We start from the raw sequence: 27,199 nt of genomic DNA, 5'->3' as shown, positions 1-27,199 counted from the left end.
GGTCTCAGTGAAGGGGCAGTAATTTGGTTTAGGAACCATCTTTCTGACAGAACACATCATGTATATTCTGACAATCACAAGTCTATCTTTCCTGAGATTATTAGAGGTGTGCCCCAAGGTTCAATTTTCGCGCCTGTGTTGTTCTAAATTTGTGTTAAGGATTTGGGAAATGGGATGCAACCAGCAAAGTTGCATCTATATGCAGATGATACGGTCATATATTCATCACCTCCAGACTGCTTTTCAGTACGTTTGAGACCTCTATGGTCTCAACCTGGTCTTAAATAACAAAATTCATGACCTTTACCAGAGCTCGCACTCAGCCAGAGAAGGTTAGCATTGTCAAATCTGGTGGCTCATCCATTGAAAAAGAGTCTTCCGACAAATACCTAGGTATATGGTTGGATGACAAGTTGTCCTCTAAAGTTCATATGGATAATTTTGCACCGAAGCTAAATTAAAATTGGGTTTTTATTTTCGTAATAAGGCTTGCTTCCCGCTTACGACTAGAAAGAAGCTTGTTCAGGCCACTTTTCTCTCTGTAATTGATTACGGTGTCTTCTTGTACATGCATGCAGCCTCCTCTGTCTGGACTTTTTTGCAAATGCCAAGTCCCTCACCCACCATTGCACCTTGTCCAACCCACTGTTTGGTACATCACTTTGAATGCGCAGAAAGCTACATTTCTGTGTTCATCTACAAAGCCCTTCAGGGTAAAATCCCTCTTTACCTCTGTAGTCTGGTCTCTTTCACCACCAGCAGTCACCACACCCGGTCTGCTAGGTGGTTTCTACTTAAAGTCCCCGGAACATTTACAGTATTATGCAAGAATGCCTTGTCATCTGGTGCACCAGAGGCATGGAATAGTCTACAATCCATGCTACATCGAGATATGTTATTGCCAATGAATGAATTAAACATTTTGATGGGAGACTATGTTACAAAGGAGTGTAAATGCGTTTTAATTTTATTTAGGCTGGTTCATGTTGTTGAATTGTATTGTTCTGTTTGAATTCTGTAATTTATTGATTGTTGCTGCCTTCTTGGCCAGGCTTCCCTTGATAGACTCAATGTGCTTTTCCCGGGTTTACACACACACACACACACACGAAAGTTTGGGGCCACTTAGAAATGACCTTGTTTTTTTAAAAGAAAAGCACATTTTTGTCCATTAAAACTACATCAAATTTATCAGAAATACAGTGTAGACATTGTTAATGTTGTAAATTACTATTGTACCTGGAAACGGCAGATTTTTAATGGAATATCTACATAGGCATTCAGAGGCCCATTATCAGCAAACTTCACTACTGTGTTCCAATGGCACGTTGTGTTAGCTAATCCAAGTTTATCATTTTAAAAGGCTAATTGATCATTAGAAAATCTTTTTGCAATTATGTTAGCACACCTGAAAACTGCTGTGCTAATTAAAGAAGCAACACAACTGGCCTTCTTAAGACTAGTTCAGTATCTGGAGCATCAGCATTTGTGGGTTCGATTTACAGGCTCAAAATGGCCAGAAACAAACACCTTTCTTCTGAAACTTGTCAGTCTATTCTTGTTCTGAGAAATGAGGGCGATTCCATTCGAGAAACTGCCAAGAAACTAGAGATCTCGTACAGTGTACTACTCTCTTCACAGAACAGCGCAAACTGGCTCTAAAGAGAATAGGAAGAGTGGGAGGCGCCGGGGCACAACTGAGCAAGAGGACAAATACATTAGAGTGTCTAGTTTGAGAAACAGATGCCTCACAAGTCCTCAACTGGCAGTTTCATTAAATAGCACCTGCTAAACACCAGTCTCAACGTCAACAGTGAAGAGGCGACTCCGGGATGCTGGCCTTCTATGCAGAGTTCCTCTGTCCTGTGTCTGTTCTTTTGCCCATCCAAATCTTTTCTTTTTATATTGGCCAGTCTGAGATATGGATTTTTCTTTGCAACTCAGTTGGCTTCTAAACAGCTTCTACCCCCAAGCCACAAGACTCCTGAAGAACTCGTCAAATGGCTACCCAGACTATTTGCAGTGTCCCCCCCCCCACTCTTTACACCACTGCTTCTCTCTGTTGTCATCTATGCATAGTCACTTTAATAACTCTACCTACAAGTACATACTACCTCAACTAACCGGTGCCCCCGCACATTGACTCTGTATCGGTACCCCCCTGTATATAGTCTCGCTATTGTTATTTTACTGCTGCAATTTAATTACTTGTTACTTTTATCTCTTATTCTTCTCCATATTTTTTGGAAACTGCATTTTTGGTTAGGGGCTCGTAAGTAAGCAATTCACTGTAAGGTCTACACCTGTTGTATTCGGCGCATGTGACGAATACAATTTGATTACTTATGTAATTTCTGTTATTTTGCTTTTTTTTATACATTTGCAAAAATTTATAAAAAAAACATTTTGCTTTGTCAAGATGGAGTATTGTGTGTAGATTGATGAGGGGAAAAAACAACTTAATACATTTTAGAATAAGGCTGTAACATAACAAAATGTGGAAAAAGTCAAAGGGTCTGAATACTTTTTTCACCTTCTCCACTGTGGATGTGGGCGTGCTCCCTCTGCAGTCTCCTGAAGTGCACAATCAGCTCCTCCGATTTGTTGACGTTGAAGGAGAGGTTATTTTCCTGGCACCTCTCTGCCAGGGCCTCACTTCCCTCCCTACCGTTACCACCTTCCTACCCTTACCACCGTCAAAACAAGTCCAGGATCCAGATGCAGAGGTAGGTGTTCAGTCCCAGGGTCTTTACCGTAGTGAAAAGCTTGGAGGGCTCAACGGTGAGCTGTAGTCAATGAACAGCATTATCACGTAGGTGTTCCTTTTGTCCAGGTGGGAAAGGGCAATGTAGAGTGCAAGAGAGATTGCGTCATCTGTGGATCTGTTGGTGCGTTATGCAAATTGGAGTGGGGCCAGGGTTTCTGGGATGATGGTGTTGATGTGAGCCATGACCAGCCTTTTCAAAGCATGGTTACAAATGTTACCACGGGGGCGGTAGTCATCTAGACAGGTTACCTTGGTGTTCTTAGGCACAGGGACAATGGTGGTTTACTTGAAACATGTAGGTATTACAGACTGGGTCAGAGAGAGATTGAAAATGTCAGTGAAGATACTTGCCAGCGCATGCTCAGAATATGCATCCTGGTAATCCATCTGGCCCTCCGGCCTTGTGAACGTTAACCTGTTTATTGGTCTTACTCATATCGGCTATGGAGAGCGTGATTATACAGTCGTCCGCAACAGCTGGTGCACTCACGCATGGTTCAGTGTTGCTTGCCTTGAAGCAAGCATAAAAAAGGCATTTAGCCCTTCTGGTAGGCTCGTGTCACTGGGCAGCTCTCAGCTGGGTTTCCCTTTGTAATTCATGATAGTTTTCAAGCCCTGCCACATCTGACGAGCATCAGAGCCAATGTAGAAGGAGTCAATGTTAGTCCTGTATTGAGACTTTGCCTGTTTGATGGTTCCAAGGGCGTAGCGGTATATCTTATAAGCGTCCGGATTAGTGTCCTGCTCCTTGAAAGTGGCAGCTCTAGCTCCTTGAAAGTGGCAGCTCTCATCGATACACTTATTAATGAAGCTGGTGACTGATATGTTAAACTCCTCAATGCTGTCAAATGAATGCCGAAAGATATTCCAGTCTGTGCTAGCAAAACAGTACTGTAGCTTAGCATCCGCTTCATCGGACCACATCACTGGTACTTCCTGTTTGAGTATTTGCTTGTCAACAGGAAGCGGGAGGATAGAGTTAAGGTCCAATTTGCCAAATAGGGGTGGGGGAGAGCTTTGTATGAGTCTCTGGGTGTGGAGTAAACGAGATCTAAAGTTTTTATCCCTCTAGATGCACAGGTGACATGCTGGTAGAAAGAGGTAAAAATGTATTTCAGTTTTCTTGCATTAAAGTCCCCAGCCACTAGGAGCACCACCTCTGGATGAGTATTTTCTTGTTTGCTTATGGCCCTATACAGATTGTTGAATGCGGTCTTAGTGCCAGTATTGGCTTGTGGTGGTAAATAGACAGCTACACAAAAAATTGATGAACTCTTGGTAAATAGTATGGTCTACAGCTTATCATGAGGTATTTTAACACTTCCTTAATATCAGAGATTGCAGAACAGCCATTGTTAATAAAGGAGACACAAGGCCACCACCACTGATCTTACTGGACTTTGCCGTTCTGTCCCGCCGATGAATAGAAAAACCAGATAGCTTTATATTATCCATGTCCTTGTTCAGCCACGACTCCGAGAAGCATAGTCTATGTCCCGTTGATAGAATAGTCTTGAGCAGAGCTTGTCCAATTTATTCTCTAACGACTGCACATTGGCCAATAGAACAGAGGGTAGAGGCGATTTATTTATTCGCCGCCGTAGTCTCACCAGGGTGTCCGTGCGCCAGCCTATATAGAGCAGTCTTCGCCTTCTACAAGTGTCAGGGATCAATGATAGGTCCAGGATAATGAATGTCTTTCGCCTCCAACTCAGTGAAGTAGAAGTCCTCATCCAAATCGAGGTTAGTGTTAGCCGTTCTGATGGTCCAGAAGCTCTTTTTAGTCATATAAACTATGGTGGAAACATTATGTACAAAGAAAGTTAAGTTCAGCTTTCAAAAAATACCCAAAATAGTACAATTGGTCTGGAGCCCATAAAACGGCCGTCATTACACTTTTATTATGTCATTTCCAACTCCCTCTGGGCAAGAAATGTTGGTAAACTCTCCAACCTTTAAAAAACATTAGTCAGGTGTCAGTCACTCATCAAAACACTTCTGCCAGGAGAGAAGGGGGAAAAGGGGATGACAGCACAGGTGAGAGTCACTTTCAGAAGCACTATTACGAAAGCGCACCTCCCACCCACATAAAAGAAGCCATGAGAAACATTCCCTTTCATACCTGGTGAGAGAGGCATCCTGAAAGGGCCTTGCATTCCTTCCACCTGTGAGCGCCCTCACCACACAAAGGAGCCCCCGCCAGACCAAAGACATCAAAGCTCCCACAGAGCAACTGTTCAAAGCTACATACAAATCTCCCAGTGGGCCAGACAAAAAGGAGAGAGTGCACAGGGGTTGTCTATGTGTAGGGATTAGTGTAACAGGAGTCAGAAAACATGCGTTTTCTGAAGCTTGTTTTCTTTGTACAGTTACTCATGGCTTTACCGGTGTACAACTGGCCTACTGGTATTAACAAGGTGAAAATGTGAGGGGTTAAAAACATGACAGCACAAAGGGGCTTGCTAGCCGCAGTCGCTAAAAACATACATAGTGTGTTATGTTTCCACTGCAATAGTTTAGGTCCCTTATGATGCAGTTACTCCGGTAGCAATGAAGTGACGATAATATTCAATCAACAGGATTACTTGTCTTTTGATGAGGGTTAAACAGCAGATTACAGTTTCCAGTCAACAGTTATCTGACTGACTACCTTGTTACCAGGGTTACAGGTTGTTTACTGAGAGAATTAATCATGCTTGGAGACCGGACCGCATCTCATCATTCAATTCCCCCATATCATGCGTAGAGAAATAGTATTTGTTGCTTGACAAATGTGGCCCATCATTGTTGTGAATTCCTGTTGATGAAAGATCATCCAAGAAGCTCTTTCCCTCTAGTGGTGTGGGGGCTGTGCTTTGGCAAAGTGGGTGGGGTTATATCCTTCCTGTTTGGCCCTGTCCGGGGGTGTCCTCGGATGGGGCCACAGTGTCTCCTGACCCCTCCTGTCTCAGCCTCCAGTATTTATGCTGCAGTAGTTTATGTGTCGGGGAGCTAGGGTCAGTTTGTTTATCTGGAGTACTTCTCCTGTCCTATTCGGTGTCCTGTGTAAATCTAAGTGTGCGTTCTCTAATTCTCTCCTTCTCTCTTTCTTTCTCTCTCTCGGAGGACCTGAGCCCTAGGACCATGCCCCAGGACTACCTGACATGATGACTCCTTGCTGTCCCCAGTCCACCTGGCCATGCTGCTGCTCCAGTTTCAACTGGCCTGGGCCCTAGGACCATGTCCCAGGACTACCTGACATGAGGACTCCTTGCTGTCCCCAGTCCACCTGGCCATGCTCCTGCTCCAGTTTCAACTGTTCTGCCTTACTATTATTCAACCATGCTGGTCATTTATGAACATTTGAACATCTTGGCCACGTTCTGTTATAATCTCCACCCGGCACAGCCAGAAGAGGACTGGCCACCCCACATATGCTCTCTCTAATTCTCTCTTTCTTTCTCTCTCTCGGAGGACCTGAGCCCTAGGACCGTGCCCCAGGACTACCTGAAATGATGGCTCCTTGCTGTCCCCAGTCCACCTGACTGTGCTGCTGCTCCAGTTTCAACTGTTCTGCCTTATTATTATTTGACCATGCTGGTCATTTATGAACATTTGAACATCTTGGTCATGTTCTGTTATAATCTCTACCCGGCACAGCCAGAAGAGGACTGGCCACCCCACATAGCCCGGTTCCTCTCTAGGTTTCTTCCTAGGTTTTGGCCTTTCTAGGGAGTTTTTCCTAGCCACCGTGCTTTTACACCTGCATTGTTTGCTGTTTGGGGTTTTAGGCTGGGTTTCTGTACAGCACTTTGAGATATCAGCTGATGTACGAAGGGCTATATAAATAAATTTGATTTGATTTGATTTGTTCGCTCCTAGAGCTAGATTAGCATCGAACGCATACATTCCGTCTGTTGCGGCAAACCGTTTCTCTTTGGACGTGTTTATTATTTGGCAGGTAAATAAAAAGGAACGTCAATTTAGATGTTCAACCAATCAGGTATTCACATTGATTCAATTAAAAAGACATAATAGCGGCGCAATGACTGGAAGTCTATGGGTAACGCTAGTTAGTACTGGCTCGTTAAAACTACCTGTAACCTCACCTAAAATATCCCTTTAACTACTGTAATGCCTTGTTGTGCTCAGTGGCAGTACATACAGTTGAAGTCGGAGGTTTACATACACCTTAGCCAAATACACTTACTCAGTTTTTACAATTCCTGACATTTTTAGGGTCAGTTAGCATCACCACTGATTTTAAGAATGTGAAATGTCAGAATAGTAGAGTGAATGATTTGTTTCAGCTTTTATTTCTTTCATCACATTCCCAGTGGGTGAGAAGTTTACATACACTCAATTAGTAGTTGGTAGCATTGCCTTTAAAATGTTTAACTTGGGTCAAACGTGTCGGGTAGCCTTCCACAATAAGTTGGGTGAATTTTGGCCCATTCCTCCTGACAGAGCTGGTGTAACTGAGTCAGGTTGGTAGGCCTCCTTGCTGGCACACGCTTTCTCAGTTCTGACCACAAACGTTCTATAGGATTGAGGTCAGGGCTTTGTGATGGCCACTCCAATACCTTGACTTTGTTGTCCTTAAGCCATTTTGCCACAACTTTGGAAGTATGCTTGGGGTCATTGTCCATTTGGAAGACCCATGTGACCAAGCTTTAACTTCCTGACTGATGTCTTGAGATGTATCCACATAATTTTTCTCCCTCATGATGCCATCTATTTTGTGAAGTGCACCAGTCCCTCCTGCAGCAAAGCAACCCCACAACATGATGCTGCCACCTCCGTGCTTCACGGTTGGAATGGAGTTCTTCGGCTTGCAAGCCTCCCCCTTTTTCCTCCAAACATAACGAGTGTCATTATGGCCAAACAGTTGTATTTGTATTTCATCAGACCAGAGGACATTTCTTCAAAAAGTGCGATCTTTGTCCCCATGTGCAGTTGCAAACCGTAGTGTGAGTTTTTATATGCCGGTTTTGGAGCAGCCTTTCAGGTTATGTCGATATAGGAATCGTTTTACTGTGGATATAGATACTTTTGTACCCGTTTCCTCCAGCATCTGCACAAGGTCCTTTGCTGTTGTTCTGGGATTCATCTCTAGGAGACAGAACACGTCTCCTTCCTAGGCGGTATGACGGCTGCGTGGTCCCATGGTGTTCATACTTGCGTACTATTGTTTGTACAGATGAACGTGGTACCTTTAGGCCTTTGGAAATTGCTCCCAAGGATGATCCAAACTTGTGTAGGTCTACAATTTATTTTCCCATGATGTCAAGCAAAGAGGCACAAGGTAGGCCTTGAAATACATCCACAGGTACACCTCCAATAGGCTAATTGACATCATTTGAGTCAATCAGAAGCTTCTAAAGCCATGACATCATTTTCTGGAATTTTCCAAGCTGTTTAACTTAGTGTATGTAAACTTCTAACCCACTGGAATTGTGATACAGTGAATTATATTGAAATAATCTGTCTGTAAACAATTGTAGCAAAAATTACTTGTGGCATGCACAAAGTAGATGTCCTAACCAACTTTCCAAAACTATAGTTTGCGAACAAGAAATTTGTGGAGTGGTTGAAAAACAAGTTAAGTGTATGTAAACTTCCAACTTCAACTGTACATCACTGTACATTAACTTTTTGTCCTGAATACAAAGTGTTATGTTTGGGGCAAATCCAATACAACACATTAATGAGTACTACACTCAATATTTTAAAGCATAGTGGGGAGTTTTTCAGGATAAAAAATAAACGGAATGGCGCTAAACACAAGCAAAATCCTAGAGGAAAACCTGGTTCAGTCTGCTTTCCACCAGACACTAGGAGATGAATTCACCTTTCAGCAGGACAATAACCTAAAAAAAAGGCCAAATCTACATTGGAGTTGCTTACCAAGAAGACAGTGAATGTTCTGGAGTGGTAGAGATTCAGTTTGGACTTTAATCTACTTGAAAATCTATAGCAAGACCTGAAAATGGTTGCCTAGCAATGATCAACAACCAATGACAGAGCTTGAATTTAGAAAATAATACATGGGTAAATGTTGCACAATCCAGTTGTGGAAAGCTCTTAGAACTCACCCAGAAAGATCCACAGCTGTAATCGGTACCAAATGTGCTTCTACAAAGTATTAACTCAGGGGTGTGAACACTTCTTTATTTAACTTTCAATACATTTGCAAAGATGTCTAAAAACATATTTTCACTGTCATTATGGGGTAGTGTGTGTATATCAATGAGAAAAAAAATGAACGTAATCAATTTAGTTTGTGAGTTACAATGAGCTGCATGAGGCAAGTTCGAGCCAAAATAGTGAGTTGGTGTGACTGAGTTAAGTGTGTGTGCGTGCATGCATCCCAACTACAGTGCCTTCATGGAAGACCGAGGACTTTGGACCAGTGATTTATTTAATGAGAGAAAGTATTCCTTCCACTGCAGATCTAAGGCTGATCTGTGAGGAGCCAGAGCTCAGATAAATGTTTTCCATGTCCGCCATTTCCACTGTCCCCGCTACTTACCAGCTGACAGTCCAGACAAAACTGCTCAATTCAAAAGGCCCCATCGAACAGCCAACTCTTTTACTCTTTCCCCTAATTCTTATGGCCCTCTCCCATACCCTAGTTTTACCCCCTCTCTCTCTCTCCCTCCTCCTAACCCCTCTTATCTCTCCAGAGTCTTGTATTTTGACAAATGTCACCTAGTAAAAATTCCTGCTTGCCACTGGTCCCTGAAAGTCACACAGCTGCGCTGGATAGGAAGCGGATTCCCCATACGCTGGATTGCCAGATTTACCAGAAGAATCCCTTCAGAAAATTAGCAGCCCCCTATAGGGAGAAACTCAACACGGCCAAAATTGAATGCTCAACCGGCAAGTTCAACAGCAGACAATTTTTTTCTCCATCTGGAGAGACTGCGAATATCCTTGAATTTAGCATAACCTACCCTGACTGTGGTAGGGTAACTGCAGACTGACGAGAGTGCTTGTGCAAGCTCTTTCAGCGATACAGGATTGTCTGCCGTCCTCCCTGGCAGAGATAAGGAAAAGCTCATTCAGTCAGCCAGACCCTCGGATTAAGAGGCCAATTCGCAGGCTGTCACTCAAGCATGGCAGTCAGTGGCTCGTCAAAAGAAAGGACAAAGGTCCTTAAATGGGAAAATCGTGTTTTATTTCTCACCGGGGCAGAATGAAAAGTGGAGAGAACATTTGCTCAGATTGGTTTCTCAATCAAGCACAATTTAAACCCTATTTTTCGTAACCATGAGGAAATGGGAAAGTATTGTGAGAACCCATAATATCCACATCTAGTAAATGTCACAAGACGAGCAAATGACTGCAACAGAAGATGCCGTATAGTGTCTATGACCATAATGGCTTTTCTAAAACACCACTGGTCACGTGGTGCCACAGAAAGCACTCAAACTATCAAAAACATCCAGTGAGATTCACGTTTATGTGGCTTAATGTTATGATAGATGGAGAAGCAATGGAAGAGACCTAGAAAGATGGTGGGACTGGACATTTTGCAGAAGAAAGCATACTCTTTCAGGGCAGCTGAAGTGCACCCAACCACTAACAAACATGACCAACTCACTTTTTCGTAGCGGTCCAAATGTAAATTTAAAAAAGTAACAGTCAGCTTTGAGGTATGCCTCACCAGTTTCTCTTTGAAGACCATTTGTCTGAGCCACTTGAAGTCCAGCGGTTTGAAGGCGGAGAAGACGAATAGCGAGTCCTTTTCGTAGCGCTCAGGCTTCTGAATGGCCCCCTCAGGGTAGGTGATGCGCATGGTGGTCTTGGTGCCCACGTCCTTGCCGAAACCAGTCACAGGAGCCTCGTTCAACCTGCGGTTAGAGAAGAAATGCTATGGGGTGAATACATTGTGTGTTGACATCACAACAATCTGCGGCTGGCACCCAGGCTACCAAACACCAAGTCCATTAAAGTCTACCCAGTGTCAGAGTTCAAAAGGAGGAACTGACATTCAGCAGAACTATCATCTTTACCCTCTTAACTGACATCACGTTGCCCTTCCATTGGAAGTAGACTCACCTCACCACAATGTCGTAATCATCTATGCGCGAGCCCAAAGACTTGTTGGCCAGGATACCGCCATTGCCCACAATAATACATCTTTTACAACCAAGACTGGAAGAGAAGAACATCTGAGGGGTTAAAAACTGTGTGTGCAAGCGAGTGCACTACTTAATTCCTATGGCAATTACCTGTCAAGGACGTCACCCAAGCCATAGTTCTTTGTTGCAGTTAGAATACTGTCTATGATTCTTTCTGCAAAATTAAACGGGAGAGAAAAAGACAGTTTAGATATCAACTACAGTTCATTGTTGTTGCTAGGTCACAGACAAAACCCCTCATGAAAAGGATTAATAGCTCTTCTTTAATAACAAACTGTCGAGGACTTCAACACCCAGAAAACAATGTAGCAAGCTAGGTGGTCCTTGGGAGAAGGTCTGGAGGAGAAAATGTTCCTAACCGTTTATTAAAATTACAGATAAGGATAAGCCACGGGCCCGGGGACAGTAACATTGGAAAATCATCAGCCCCTTCAGGAAGGATGAATCCGGGTGAAACGCTGCCCGTAAAACCCCTCAGTGAGGAATGCCGTTTTCAAACAAGCACATTCTCCCGGTTGAAGTGTGCTGCGCTAGGGCTCTCTCAGTGTGGACGCGGAGCTGGGTCTGGTGGTGTGAGATACGGGGATGTTTAGCCATAGCGTGCATTCCTGCCATGTTCCAGAGGGTATTCTGGTGGAGTCATGACTCTGGTGTTTAAGACACATTTGTCTTCGCTCCCCCACCCCCACACAGCCCACTAGCACCTCTTGACTTTTTCCTCCTCATATTAGTCATAGGTCTACCATAGATCGGGATTTATATCTAGGTTGTGTGTCCAATTTATCCAACAAGGTAATATCCAAATGAATCACTCGCTTGTATAATCACATTTCAGTTGCGTGCTGGATCTATTTGTTAAACAACTGATATGAAATGTCATTAGGCTCAACCACAACCCCATGTAGGCGTCTCATTTGCTTCTTGGAAGAGTAATGTAAGTAGGCCTACAGCTTTATCCCCTCTAACGAGCCTCGTGATTAAACAGCACAAAATGAGCAGTGGCCCATTGTTTGGACGCGGCGTCGAAGTCTGGCATCAAGCATCACCCCGGTCAGCATAAACAGAGGACCAGACCACACCCGACTCAATAGGGTGAAATCAACCCCCCCCAAAAAAAATTTGGGACAGGTTTCTCGAAGAGAGACATTGCGCTAATTGTTATGAGCACCCAGGATAAACACTTCAGCCAAGTATGTCTAGGCGGCAGCTCAGATAAATGGCCGTCGTCTTGAAGTACACTTTTCTGGCGAGGAAAATCTTCAGCTGAAATGTGGAGGACGGGTTGGAGGTGTCACTGAACATGATCTCAACGTTTTGCTACAGAGTGCTGCTTACACAAGGTAAAGGGAGACAAGTGAGACTGGTCTGTCGAACATGAAGAAATACATGCAAACATACAATGCTTATTGAATCATTAGGGATTTCCAAAGAGCAAAACTGCACCCAAGCCAGACATATCTAAACTTTATAATACAGCTACAGTGGGGGAAAAAAGTATTTAGTCAGCCACCAATTGTGCATGTTTTCCCACTTAAAAAGATGAGAGAGGCCTGTAGTTTCCATCATAGGTACACTTCAATTATGACAGACAAAATGAGAGAAAGAAATCCAGAAAATCACATTGTAGGATTTTTAATTTAATTATTTGCAAATTATGGTGAAAAAAAATAAGTATTTGGTCACCTACAAAGAAGCAAGATTTCTGGTTCTCACAGACCTGTAACTCCTTTAAGAGGCTCCTCTGTCCTCCACTCGTTACCTGTATTAAATGGCACCTGTTTGAACTTGTTATCAGTATAAAAGACACCTGTCCACAACCTCAAACAGTCACACTCCAAACTCCACTATGGCCAAGACCAAAGAGCTGTCAAAGGACACCATAAACAAAATTGTAGACCTGCACTAGGCTGGGTAGACTGCTTGGTTTGAAGAAATCAACTGTGGGAGCAATTATTAGGAAATGGAAGACATACAAGACCACTGATAATCTCCCTCGATCTGGGGCTCCACGCAAGATCTCACCCCGTGGGGTCAAAATGATCACAAGAACGGTGAGCAAAAATCCCAGAACCACACGGGGGGATCTAGTGAATGATCTGCAGAGAGCTGGGGCCAAAGTAACAAACACACTACGCCGCCAGGGACTCAAATCCTGCTGTGCCAGACGTGTCCCCCTGCTTAAGCCAGTACATGTCCAGGCCCGTCTGAAGTTTGCTAGAGAGCATTTGGATGATCCAGAAGAAGATTGGGAGAATGCATTATGGTCAGATGAAACCAAAATATAACTTTTTGGTTAAAACTCAACTCGTCGTGTTTGGAGGACAAAGAATGCTGAGTTGCATCCAAAGAACACCATACCTACTGTGAAGCATCGGGGTGGAAACATCATGCTTTGGGGCTGTTTTTCTGCAAAGGGACCAGGACGACTGATCCGTGTAAAGGAAAGAATGAATGGGGCCATGTATCGTGAGATTTTGAGTGAAAACCTCCTTCCATCAGCAAGGGCATTGAAGATGAAACGTGGCTGGGTCTTTCAGCATGACAATGATCCCAAACACACCGCCCGGGCAACGAAAGAGTGGCTTCGTAAGAAGCATTTCAAGGTCCTGGAGAGGCCTAGCCAGTCTCCAGATCTCAACCCAATAGACAATCTATGGAGGGAGTTGAAAGTCCATGTTGCCCAGCAACAGCCCCAAAACATCACTGCTCTAGAGGAGATCTGCAAGGAGGAATGGTCCAAAATACCAGCAACAGTGTGTGAACCTTGTGAAGACATACAGAAAACGTTTGACCTCTGTCATTGCCAACAAAGGGTATGTAACACAGTATTGAGATAAACTTTTGTTATTAACCAAATACTTATTTTCCACCATCATTTGCAAATAAATTCATAAAAAATCCTACAATGTGATTTTCTGGATTATTTTTTCTCATTTTGTCTGTCATTGAAGTGTACCTATGATGAAAATTACAGGCCTCATCTTTTTAAGTGTGAGAACTTGAACAATTGGTGGCTGACTAAATACTTTTTTGCCCCACTGTATCTATTCTAGGTGTCTTTTAGAGAGAACATTATGGTCTGCTCAGTTGGTCTAGGCCAGTGGTTCCCAAACTTATAGTCCCGTACCCCTTCAAACATTCAACCTCCAGCTGCGTACCCCCTCTAGCACCAGGGTCAGCGCACTCTCAAATGTTGTTTTTTTGCCACCATTGTAAGCCTGCCACACGCACACACACTATCTGATACATTTATTAAACAATAGAATGAGTGGGAGTTTGTCACAACCCGGCTCATGGGAAGAGACAAAGAGCTCTTACAGGACCAGGGCACAAATAAAAAATATCAATAATTTTGCTCTTTAGTTTATCATCTTACATATAAAACCTTATTTGTTCATCGAAAATGTTGAGTAACTTACCACAGGTTAATGAGAAGGGTGTGCTTGAAAGGACGCACATACACTACCGGTAAAAAGTTTTAGAACACCTACTCATTCAATGGTTTCTCTTTATTTTTACTTCTACATTGTAGAATAATAGTGAAGACATCAAAACAATGAAATAACACATGTAGTAAGCAAAAAAAGTGTTAAACAAATCAAAATATATGTTGTACTTGAGATTATTTAAAAGCTTTACCCTTTGCCTTGACAGCGTTGCACACGCTTGGCATTCTCTCAACCAGCTTCATCTGGAATGCTTTTCCAACAGTCTTGAAGGAGTTCACACATATACTGAGCACTTGCTGGCTGCTTTTCCTTCACTCTGCGGTCCGACTCATGCCAAACCATCTCAATTTGGTTGAGGTCGGGGATTGTGGAGGCCAGGCCATCTGATGCAGCACTCCATCCCTCTCCTTGGTAAAATAGCCCCTACACAGCCTGGATGGCGTATCTTTGCAGAATGCTGTGAAAGCCATGCTGGTTAAGTGTGACTTGAATTCTAAATAAATCACAGACAGTGTCACCAGCAAAGCAGTCCCACTAAGCGCAAACCAGATGGGATGGCGTATCGCTGCAGAATGCTGTGGTAGCCATGCTGGTTAAGTGTGTCTTGAATTCTAAATAAATCAAAGAGTGTCACCAGCAAAGCACCATCACACCATAGCACCACCTCCTCCTCCATGCTTTACGGTGGAAAATAAACATACAGAGATCATGCGTTCACCCACACCACGTCTCACAAAAATCTCAATTTGGACTCCAGACCAAAGGACGCATTTCCACCGGTCTAATGTCCATTGCTCGTGTTTCTTGACTCAACCAATTTTGACATTTTCCGCAATGACTGACCTTCATGTCTTAAAGTAATGATGCACTGTTGTTTCTCTTTGCTTATTTGAGCTGTTCTTGCCATGATATGTACTTAAAATTCTAAGGCACACCTGCTAATTAAAATACATTCCAGGTGACTACCTAATGAAGCTGGTTGAGAGAATGCCAAGAGTGTGCAGAGCTGTCATCAAGGCAAAGGGTGGCTATTTGAAGAACCTCAAAAATATTCTGATTTGTTGAACACTTTTTTGGTTACTACATCATTCCATATGTGTTATATCATAGTTCTGATGTCTTCACTATTATTATACAATGTAGAATATAGTAAAAATAAAGAAAAACCATTCAATGAGTAGGTGTACTAAAACTTTTGACCGGTAGGTTAACTCCGCAATGTTGGGTTGTATTGGAGTCAGTCTAAATCATTTTCCACAAACAGTCTGTGCCTGTATTTAGTTTATGCTAGTGAAGGCCGAGAATCCACTCTCACATAGGTATGTGGTTGCAAAGGGCATCAGTGTCTTACCAGTGCGATTTTCCACAGCAGGATACTCTGAGCGCAGCCCAATCCAGAAATCTGGCAGTGGCTTCTGATTACATTTCCACAGAACCGCTTGTTACAATTTCATTGAGGCTCTTTTGTTCAGATATCGATAAGTGGACTGGAGGCAGGGCATGAAAGAGATAACAAATCCAGTTGTTTGCTTGTGTCATCCTTTTCAGGAAAGTACCTGCATAATTGCACACCAAACTCAGGTGCTTCGCTATATCACATTTGACATTGTCCTTAAGCTTGAGTTCATTTGCACACAAAAACATCATACAATGATGGAAAGACCTGTGTGTTGTCCTTGTTAATGCAGACAGAGAAGAGCTCCAACTTCTTAATCATAGCCTCAATTTTGATTCAGAGCATTCAGCTGAGAAAAAACATCACCCAGATAGGCCAGTCGTGTGAGAAACTCGTCATCATGCAAGCAGACAGACAAGTGAAAATGGTCAGTAAAGAAAACTTTAAGCTCGTCTCCCAATTCAAAAATATGTGTTAATACTTTGCCCTGTGATAACCAGCACACTTCTGTAGGTGGTAAAAGCATTACATGGTCACTGCTCATATCACTGCATCGTGCAGAAAATACACGAGAGTTCAGGGGCCTTGTTCTAACAAAGTTAACCATTTTCACTGTAGTGTCCAAAATGTCTTTCAAGCTGTCAGGCATTCCCTTGGTAGCAAGAGCCTCTCGGTGGACGCTGCAGTGTACCCAAGTGGCGTCGGGAGCAACTGCTTGCACCTGCGTTACCACTCCACTATGTCACCCTGTCATGGCTTTTGCGCCATCAGTACAGATACCAACATGAGCGGCAGCTACGTTTAGCTACATACAGACCGTTAAGTGGAATTCCCGTGAGGGAGTAATGGTTAATGTGATTGGATGTATATTATTTGACTAGGCTACCTGTATTTGACATTGTGTTGTTATTTCGCTAAACACTAGATGGTTCAATTTTATTTTTGGCAGTGAAACGAGGCTACTCAGGTGAGAGAAAAATATATATAAATGAACTGTTTGAAAATGTGATAAAAAATATATTTTACATGTGAATCACATTTTTATTTGGTGTACCCCCCGACGGCATTGCGCGTACCCCCCAGTTTGGGAATACCTGGTTTAGGCAATCCAAAAGCTTATACCAATATATAGGTCCAGATGTCAAAAAGGTCTGTGTGAAAAAACCGCCCCCCCATGCTTGCTTATAGTATGATGGAGAGGCCAGAAACCACATGAAGGATGGAGGTTTCCCCTGTGTTTCTAAGTCTAGCAAACAAGGCTGCTTGGCCGCAAAAGAAAGTACAAATAAACTTTTATTTTCAAGGTTTCTATTTTTTTGCTCCTAATTTGGAATCCTTTGTGGAGTTCTATTCAAGGTCCACACGTATCACCTCTCCACATGAATACAGCTCAAAGGGAAACCCCACTGCAGTCACAAACCGTGGAGAAAACAGAAACCAGGTGTAGCGCATTTGCCTTTGAAAACCAGCATGCGAGTGTGGGGTAGAGGGCTCTTGCCAGAGCACAAAGGTAACATTCAGTGTACCTTTACATGCACTTCGCTCCTAAGTGTTGGAAATTGAATGATAGAGTAGCCTGAAATCATGCTCCATCTTATCTTCCCAATTCCGATCGCATGATGTGCTCATGTTTGATTCGTAAAATGCATAGATTGTTGACGGACCCGTCAGTGAGCTACCTAAACCCGTATTGAGATGTGGATAGGTGGAATTTTGCTTTCTGGGAATGCTATTAAGTCCGGAGGGCGGCACTAAAAAGTTGGCTGTCAGAAATACTACAATGTAAACCTACTTTTAAGCCATCTGTCTGCATATTTCAAGACATGGCATATGGGGGTGTAGTGAGATACCCGATGGATTTGACAATTCTCTTCTCAAATGTTTTTTTTTAATACTAAAACTGCGGAAATTAATCTGCCATCAATAACAATGGATAAATCTAAGGATTAATTATTTAAATTTTGAAAGTGCGTGGGCTAAGGAGAGTAATAAAATGGTGCAGTTTCAGACCATGTGGCGAAAAGTGATGCGGGCGTTGGTGATGGAGGTGTGTGCTAGCGGGTCTGGGCAGGTGTGATGTAATTGTTGTCTTTTGTAATGTTTATTTTTTATTTATTTTTATTTATTTCACCTTTATTTAACCAGGTAGGCTAGTTGAGAACAAGTTCTCATTTGCAACTGCGACCTGGCCAAAATAAAGCATAGCAGTGTGAACAGACAACCCAGAGTTACACATGGAGTAAACAATTAACAAGTCAATAACACAGTAGGAAAAAAAATGGGCAGTCTATATACAATGTGTGCAAAAGGCATGAGGAGGTAGGCGAATAATACAATTTTGCAGATTAACACTGGAGTGATAAATGATCAGATGGTCATGTACAGGTAGAGATATTGGTGTGCAAAAGAGCAGAAAAGTAAATAAATAAAAAACAGTATAAAAACAGTATGGGGATGAGGTAGGTGAAAATGGGTGGGCTATTTACCAATAGACTATGTACAGCTGCAGCGATCGGTTAGCTGCTCGGATAGCTGATGTTTGAAGTTGGTGAGGGAGATAAAAGTCTCCAACTTCAGCGATTTTTGCAGTTCGTTCCAATCACAGGCAGCAGAGTACTGGAACGAAAGGCGGCCGAATGAGGTGTTGGCTTTAGGGATGATCAGTGAGATACACCTGCTGGAGCGCGTGCTACGGATGGGTGTTGCCATCGTGACCAGTGAACTGAGATAAGGCGGAGCTTTACCTAGCATGGACTTGTAGATGACCTGGAGCCAGTGGGTCTGTCGACGAATATGTAGTGAGGGCCATTTATAAAATAAAAGCTGACAAAAAAAATGAATTAATAAATAAAACAGGAGTCCCCATTCAAGTCAATGACGGCATAATGGGTGGACTGGCAGCCATTACGAGTGTACCCATAGAAGCAAAGCTATGTTGAGACAACGGGATCCTAATATCCCATAACTCTTTTCAACGATGGAACCGGCTATGCAAGTTAGCAACGGCGCTGGTCTCAGATTTGTGACGACGTTGTCTTAGTTCAGAGAAACTGAAGTGTTGTCTCACTGTCTAGATGTTGCCGTAGCAAGAACCGTCCTGTAATATCCAAGCATCCCATTCTCACCCTCTACCCAGGCAATGGCACAGTCAGTGGCAGTGTGTGTAACCATCAGAGAGCATGACAGGAGAAGCGTGAGATCAACCCAAGTAGGCCAGGGGGGATGTTCTGCCAGCTCTATCACAAAGCGTGAAGATGCACTAACTGGCCCGTGGTGATAAGGATGGTAGAGCTCTGGCACCCTCTTCTCTTTAGCTTACCTATCAAGCCCAAATCATCATCTATACACAGTTCCAAAACCACCATGACAAGTTAATGACACACCCATTGCCATCAATGAGATACATGAAATAATCAAATCTGTCTTAATGCTAAAAGCACAATTTGTCTTACCTTGGGTTTTGAATCCAAATGGAGGCAAGTAATTGCGGACTTTGGCCAGCCGCTTGAAGTTCCGGTCGAGAAACATGGGAGCTGGCTTCATGAACCTGTGAGAAGAACAGTAGAAAGAAGAGAAGGAGGGATTACTGTAAAACTTCAATAAATAGCCTGGCATTTTAAATCGCTGAAGATAAACAGCACTTATTAGAGACGGGCTCCTATTTCAGCCAAGCGTCGATTTACCTAAAACCTCTTAGGGATAGGGTCTAGCGCCTGTTACTCAGGCCCAGAAGCCAGGATATGCATTGGTAGCATTGGCTAGAAAACACTGAAGTTTCTAAAACGGTTAAAATAATGTCTGGAGAGTATAATAGAATTGATATGGCAGGCGGAAATCCGAAGATGTATTATTTATGGGTCTCGGAGGAGGGCGTTCGGCTACTAATTTTAGTTTCCTATTGAACATACTACTTTCCGTATTAAATATTATAGTTTATTTACATTTTAGAGTACCTGAGGACTGGATAGAAACTTTGTTTGACTTGTTTGGATGAAGTTTAGCTTTTCTGACTCCTTTGTCTGCATGTTGAACGAGTGGATAACAGAAATCGATGGCGCCAATTAAACTGACGTTTTGGGATATAAAAGATTTTATCTAACAAAACGACCATTCATGTTGTAGCTGGGACCCTTGGGATTGCAAACAGAGGAAGATATTCAAAAGTAAGTGATTTATTTAAAATCGCTATTTGTCATTTTGTTAAGCCTGTGCTGGTTAAAAAAAACATGTTGATGTGGGGCGCTGTCCTCAGACAAACGCATGGTATGTTTTTGCAGTAAAGCCTCTTTGAAATCTGACAAAGCAGTTAGATTAACAGGAATTTAAGCTTTTAAATGATATAAGACTATGTTCATGAATGTTTAATATTACGATTATTTATGTGAACTGCGCGCCCTCCAATTTCACCGGAAATTGCACCCTCCAATTTCACCGGCGTCCCGCTAATGATGCACACAGCTTTTGTTCAATAAAATGTTGAAAAGACTACCACACTGTGACCCCATATGACCTGTATAAACATTATAACAACAAATCCATCACAGATCAGACGTGCAGACTAGGCTGCAGACTATCATACACCTGATTTTGCTCTTCAGCACCATGGAGAGCCCGAGAAAAAAAAAAGATTAGGGACAGGGACGCAACAGCTAGTAACAATGACAGAATAAAAAATACATGTTTAATGCACATGGCCGTGGGAATATCAGAGCCGTGTTCATTGTAACCTCGTAAATAATTATTTTATACCCAGCGTTTATTTGAAAACGTGTTTATTTGCTGAAATGTGTGCACGGCTATTAAAAAGGGCAGGCGGCCATTTGAGACTGCATTTAATTGAAGTCAAATAATATAAAACTTGTAAAACAGTTTGTCTGTCAACTCATGAGGAATCCAGCATGACTCAATTTAACCAAAATATGCCTACTGTGTTGCGATGTCCTCTCATTTCTAGATGCAGAGTTCAACAGTGAGCCCTGCGCCAGATATTTAGTGAGAGATTCACCATAGATCGATTGCGGTGTTCATCAAGTTGAATTGAGACTTGCCAATGAGCAACAGAGTTTACCTGATAACCCAATACACAGGTGAGTGAGTTATCAAGCAGAGTACGTGGGTCTGGGGGTGCACAACCCTGATGTCTCTCTGGACACTAACTTAGAAGCTGACAGTTTCTTTCTAAAAGCGTTTCTTCCACCCAAAGAAGCCCATGGCCCCCACTTAACTCTACCGTGACCCTGGGGCTCTGGTGTTAATTCCTCGCCAGGAGTTAAAGACACTGGGCCGTAAGAGGAGACGTTTGTTCCACTCATCAATCTAACCGCGTCATCCCACTTTTCCACTCCCCCCATTCACCGAACCCATCCCGTTCACACAGGGTGCAAAATGGGTTGACTCAAGGAAGAGAGGAAAATAGAGAACAAGTCTGCTACATGTACTCTTATCAACAATGTTTCTTCCCAGGAAAGGCCGAAACCATTCTTGACACAGTCTGGGTATACATGTCCTGACAATGTATTGATGTCAGTGTTTATCTGTCCCAGACGATTTGGGAAGGGATGTTGAGGAAATTAAAGCAGGCAGTGTTGATTGGTAATGTTTGCAGAAACAGCCGGCGCACGAACAAAGTTCTCCTACGCCAACCACTATTTGATAAAGCACTCCACTCAAATAAAAAAAGAGCCACTTCCCCTGGTCAGGCCTCAGACCCGGGCTGCACGTGCTGCTTCTGGAAGTGTGGCCGGACGATGGATGTCTGTTTTTATGACCCGCTGTCTCGCTGGGGAGAGCACCAGGGTCCTCGTTTAACAAGCCTGCGCCTCCAACGCTCCGCTTTTACAGCTCGCACTTAAGGTACTCACAACACGCTCGCAGATTGGGGTTTAAACAAGGGTATTAGGTTCTAGGACGGTTTATATGTCATAAGTGATTCTTGTGGAGAAATTATTTGTATGATTAGTAGCTCTTTTGAAAAATGTGGTTGTGGTAGAAAAGTCATCAGATTAGATTGAAGTGATTCTAGTCATAAAAATGTGTATGGATAAACATGACATGCTATACTATATTGTAAGCCCATTTTAAGTACTTACAAGGAAAATCTTTTTGCATCCTATGAAAACCTACACAGCATAGAGGACCAATGTGAGAGCGAGTGTTAGTGTGTGAGACTACTAGTTCGCTGTGATTACACAGCGAGGTCCCCGTGGTGTTTACACTGACAGCAACAAGACTTTCTCTACAACTCACACAGGCCTGGGATGCAAACCACAACAACATCTAGAGGAGGAACTCAGGCTGGCTTCACTAGGCTAACCCCCAGGGGGGCTGCGTCTACATCCACGGGTTGTCTTAACGAACAACTAGTTACGGCTGCCCACAGTGCTCCCAGTCAAGATGGCTACTAACACCAAAGGAATCCGATTCCGCTATCAGGTCAGCAAACTTCACATCCTACTAATCGTGTCTGAACTCAAATGAGCAAACACTGTTTACAAGAGGAGCCACTCCAAACTCCTTAATTGCACTTGATGCACCCAAGAAAGAAAGAGTAAACAGTCATGTCTGGCTCTCTCTCCACACATCACCTGACAGAAACAGACGGGCAAAGACCCTTGCCAAAACAAACCCCGACTCATTAACGTGTGGCTTCAGGGGCCGAGCCGGGCATTAAATAACTTGGACTGTCAAGAGTCTCCTAGCCTATGGATGGACAGACAGTGGATAGTTTGCTTGTCTTAAAGAGAGAGTGCTCCCAAAACAGGAGGCCCGGGCACATTGTGCTCATTTCCTCTCACTGGGGGCCATATTTTCATAACCGCGCCGCCCAAGTTCACCGCCAACACTTGATTTAGAGCTCCAATACAAACAGTTTGGCGTGAGGGGAGGGGAAGCGTTGAAAATAAATTGGATTCCACTGGGCAGGGCCTTTTGGAAGAGGACAAACATGGAGGATGGAGATGATTAGGGAGGGACCTCAAATTCAGGAGGTTAAGGGATCTGGGCAAGTAAATAACCATCAGTTGTTTTTACTACAGACTAAATTAATTTATGCCAAAATGTAATTTACCAAAAATAAAATGCTGGCTACATCTTTACATGCATTATTATCCAATTTGGCCATAAGAAACCAAAGATGGGATTCAGATCTGGATAACAGAGCTGGGGTTGCCACTCCTCTATGAGAGTGGCCTGACATGGAAAAGTGGCCAAGAGGTAGCCGTTTACAGACATACAGTGCCTTTAGAAAGTATTCACACCCCTTGATTTTGTTAACATGTTTTTGTGTAACAGCCTGAATTTAAAATGGATTAAATTAAGATTTTGTGTCACTGACACTTTGTATTCAGGACAAAAAAATGATTTGTGGCAAATCCAATACAACACATTACTGAGTAACACACTCCATGGTTTCAAGCATAGTGGTGGCTGCATCATGGTATGGGTATGCTTGTAATCGTTAAGGACCAGAGAGATAAAAAATAAACAGAATGGAGTTTGCTTTCCACTGGGAAATGAATTTGCAGAACAATAACTTAAAACAAGGCCAAATATACACTAGAGTTGCTCATCAAGACCACATTGAATGTTACTGAGTGGCTAAGTTAAAGTTTAAACTTAAATTGTCTTGGAAATCTATAGGAAGACTTGAAAACAATTGTCTAGCAATGATCAATAACCAACTTGACAGAGCACGAATTTTCAAAAGAATATTGTTCTAATATTAAACAATCCAGGTGTGCAAAGCTGTTAGAGACATACCCAGAAAGACTCACAGCTGCAATCGCTGCCAAAGGTGTATTGAATCACAGGTGTGAATGTTAAAAAATGTGTGGTATTTTGTGTAGACGGATGAGAAAAAATATTTAACCCATTTTGAATTCAGGCTGTAACAATTTTTTGGGGGAAAAAGTCAAGCCGTTTGGCATCTGTGTTTGTACATGTCATGTACGACCAATCACGTTTTGCTTTCCCCAATCACACATGACAAACCTCAAACTCTAGGACATCTAACAGATACACCCAACTTTGTCACTCTAAGCCATTAATAGTGCTAATTGAACTGTGTGTGACTGAAGTGAACATGGTAGTAATCAATGCAGTCCCAAGCAGGTGCTCTCTGTTGTAGGGAACTTTGATCTGAAAACGTGTGGCTGATTAGAGGAAGTGGTTGGGAGACATCGTTAACACACAGCCTCCTAGTTGGGAGGGCAGTTCCCTGGAAACCAGGGGGCTTTTTTAACGACTGCTCTAATTTAGCAGAGCCCCAACGCAGCTCTTCCAAGTAAGCCCTTTTCTCTCATAATAATCATAAAGCCTATTTGTGTAACGCCTCAACGGCCCCTTTTGGTTTGCCAGTCTTTTCTGTTCAGAAAGTATAACACACAAATCAGGATATCTTTAATAAAGCTGTCACAGTCATTGCTGGTCTAAGCGAATATGAGCAATCAATACGAGACACTATTAGCCATCATTTCACAGACTATACATCAACACAACCTCATCGTATGTTAAGATGGAGTCCCCATCTTCCATGTTTAGGAGCAGCTGAGTAAAATGCCTTGGAAAAAAATCTTCTGCTATGTGGAAAATGTTCCTCTATTGGCCATAGCTGATGAGGCCTCATGGAATAATGACCTATGGCTGGAGAGAAGGGTGGAGGGATGGCATCAAAGGCCCAGTGACATCACAGAGGGCCGTCAAGTGTTCCGTGGATTGTGTTTGAAGGAGGAAGTGATGAGTCATGCCCTCCTGGACAGGAAGTCGGTGCCCCTCCGACAATAAGCCTCTGAGGCACCGCTGGTGACCATTTCAAATGGGGAGAGGATGGGGGGGGTTACGCTGTCCCAACAGAGATGCTTTTGTGTTCAGTGGGCTGACGGGGAAATGGTATGAAGTTTGTGGTGAGGAAATGAATGAATGAAACATGACTGAAAACTAAAAGATTGTGTGGAAATGTGGGGCTTTTATATTACGAGCCGTTCCCCGTAGGCCATGCGGGCTGGAGTAATGACATAACGTCTCCAGGGAGCGTCTCAATAGTCTAGAGTGGCTGTCTTTCCATCTCCACTGAACTGAACTGAACTATGGCATATGCCTACTGTGAATTTGCCTTGATCTTACAACCTTTTCTTTTTTTTTTTAGTTTAAGCTTTATTTAACCAGGCAAGTCAGTTAAGAACAAATTCTTATTTACATTGACGGCCTAGGAACAGTGGGTTAACTGCCTTGTTCGGAGGCAGAACAACAGACCTTTACCTTGCCAGCTCGGGGGATTCGATCTGGCCCAACGCTCTAACCACTAGGTTACCTGCCGCCCCAAGTTTTCAAGTCAGTGCAAACTACAAAAGGGGTGGAGACAAGGAGAGGAAGCTTCTTAAGACTCTTGAGATGCACCCAATGACTAATCAATCCCTGAAGCGAGAACAGAAGGAGTTTTGCTCACTTTGGATAGATGGCGGTCATCTTGGCCGCTGCGTAGCCCGGCTTGCAAACTCCTTCGCTGAGGTTGCCATACTTGTACGCCAACTCCGCTGGCCTGTAAGTGGCGCCAAGAGGGGAGGATAAAGGGGATTAGATGAGACTGAGAACAACGTGACATGATAACAAGCAGTGTTTGCACTTCTACACATAATCCAATTTAGACAAAGATCTCCCTGGAAGACAGAACTAAAAACAGTTTGATATGCCCCCTTAAGCCCGTCCTATGCTGTTCCTGTCCGATTTAAAAAGGTAAAGTAGGGACTAAGAAGCTCAAGTTCAAACCAGCCCCTTGTATCTCCTCCTCACTGCGATCATACTCATTAATTACCTGCTATATGGCATGAGACTAGTTCAAATAAACAGGGGGAAAGGAGGGAGGTCCCAGCGTTATGGGAGGCCTATCTGTCACACACCAAGTCAGTGTTGATAAGATGGGAGGGTATGGCAGGGGAGAGGGGCGTGGATGGACAGGCTGTAGCTGGAGTGGACTGGGGTCTCTTGCTGACGTGCTATCTTTGCTAAGTCAGAGGGAGTGATCAAAATTGGTGACCACTGCTGTAGGCAGTTGTATTAGCAGCCCCAGATAAGAACCAGCATAACCCTTCTCCTGAAGTTGTGCTTATAGTGTGAATATATGGTGAGGGCAGATATGCCCTCAGAGGCCGGCGTGATGATGAGAACATGGCCTGTGAGCTAGGGGACGAGGGACTGGGGCCTCCTATGAAAGTTTACAGTGGGAGTGCAAACATAGCTGAGCTCTCACGCCAACAAAATAAAATGACACAAGTTTGCATATAAGCCAGAACCAGCACCTCCATTTAACCCACAAACAAACCTTTACACTCATTAAGCCATATAGAGATTCATATGGCCATTACAACTCAACCCAGCACACCTGCTTGGTGTCAAATTGGGCAAAATAATCCCAATGAATGTTTATTTGAATGGATTGATGGATGTGAGATTAATAAATAACAAATTCAATGTCACATTTGATTAATTATCCCAATGATTACATCTATTGGGCTACGTGCAAATCTAAGAACCAGAGTCAATCTAAGAATACAACTAATATTCAGGATACCATCTCCAGTTCAGTTTCTGATTTGTTTTTGTTCAAACTGAATATAGCCCATTCTTATGAGGGGAGACGTCTTGGTTATAGCTAAGTCCATTCCTTTAAAAAAATAGCCTCGGACAACCAACTACAACAATCAATTGGAGATGAGTAACCAAACCCTATTGGTTTAAAATGATAAAATTGTACTTGTTTTACTTACAACTGTCCATCCAGCTTCAGCAGAAAGCCCTGCTTATCATACACTAGAAAAAGAGACAACTGAAATTAACAAACAGGAGTCAAAACGGCTTGTGAACTAGGACTCGTCCCATACACGGGAGACAGAGTGATCATCCATCCTCATGTTGAATGTAGTTGTACATCTCTCGCCAAGTAAACAGCCTGTGCATTTTCATAAAGAAAAAAAGAAAAGAAAAGCAAAACACTTGGTTGAAAGCATTAGGGTTAGAGAGTGTTTTTTTTGCGGCCGGTCAAACAAGCGGGGGGTGTTAAGGAAAGCCAGCCAAAAACATTCTCGCCGAGGTTCAAGTACAAATGACAAGTTAAAACAGCAGTTGTGGTTCACCTATGGAGGAGAAGCGTGTGGGGTCGGGTCCACAAGTGCCGTTTCAAGCGTAGTTGGCGGTTAGAAGCACAAGCCAAATGTGCCTTTAAAAAGATCTACCTGCTGTTTTCCCCTGAGACAAGAGAAAACTGTTAACAGCTTAGTCATAGTGTGTCCTTCAACATGGAAATTAATTCCGCAAGACAGTTATTTGAATTCCACTTCAGTCCGTTTGTGTACACACGTATCCAGCATTGTGACCTGGACGTGACTCGGCATGACGGCAATCTACTACGAGGCATGCCGACTTAGTTTATATGTCATTCTGTCAAACCGTTAGGTCTACAGAATGCCCC

The 27,199-nt window shown here is 43.1% G+C and overlaps 1 protein-coding gene across 10 annotated transcripts in view; it reads right to left on the bottom strand.

Moving 5' to 3' along the window:
- LOC124009683 (CMP-N-acetylneuraminate-beta-1,4-galactoside alpha-2,3-sialyltransferase-like) overlaps positions 1–27,199 on the bottom strand; it is an 80,156-nt gene that overhangs the window by 25,173 nt on the left and 27,784 nt on the right. For 7 of the 10 annotated variants that reach the window (XM_046321747.1, XM_046321741.1, XM_046321744.1 and 4 more), the window contains 6 exons: positions 26,499–26,541; positions 25,181–25,273; positions 19,191–19,297; positions 10,984–11,047; positions 10,811–10,906; positions 10,416–10,602 (listed from right to left, as the gene is read on the bottom strand). In XM_046321747.1, coding sequence (XP_046177703.1) covers positions 10,416–10,602; positions 10,811–10,906; positions 10,984–11,047; positions 19,191–19,297; positions 25,181–25,273; positions 26,499–26,541 — 590 coding nt within the window. Of the gene's footprint in view, positions 1–10,415; positions 10,603–10,810; positions 10,907–10,983; positions 11,048–19,190; positions 19,298–25,180; positions 25,274–26,498; positions 26,542–26,864; positions 26,901–27,199 lie in introns of those variants that run through there. The other 3 variants (XM_046321745.1, XM_046321749.1, XM_046321750.1) reach the window with 2 other exon arrangements.

The sequence above is a fragment of the Oncorhynchus gorbuscha genome, linkage group LG22 (genome assembly GCF_021184085.1).
Source record: "Oncorhynchus gorbuscha isolate QuinsamMale2020 ecotype Even-year linkage group LG22, OgorEven_v1.0, whole genome shotgun sequence".
Lineage (NCBI taxonomy): Eukaryota > Metazoa > Chordata > Actinopteri > Salmoniformes > Salmonidae > Oncorhynchus > Oncorhynchus gorbuscha.
The sequence above is the reverse complement of the archived record's forward strand: the minus strand, read 5'-3'. Positions and strand labels throughout refer to the sequence as shown.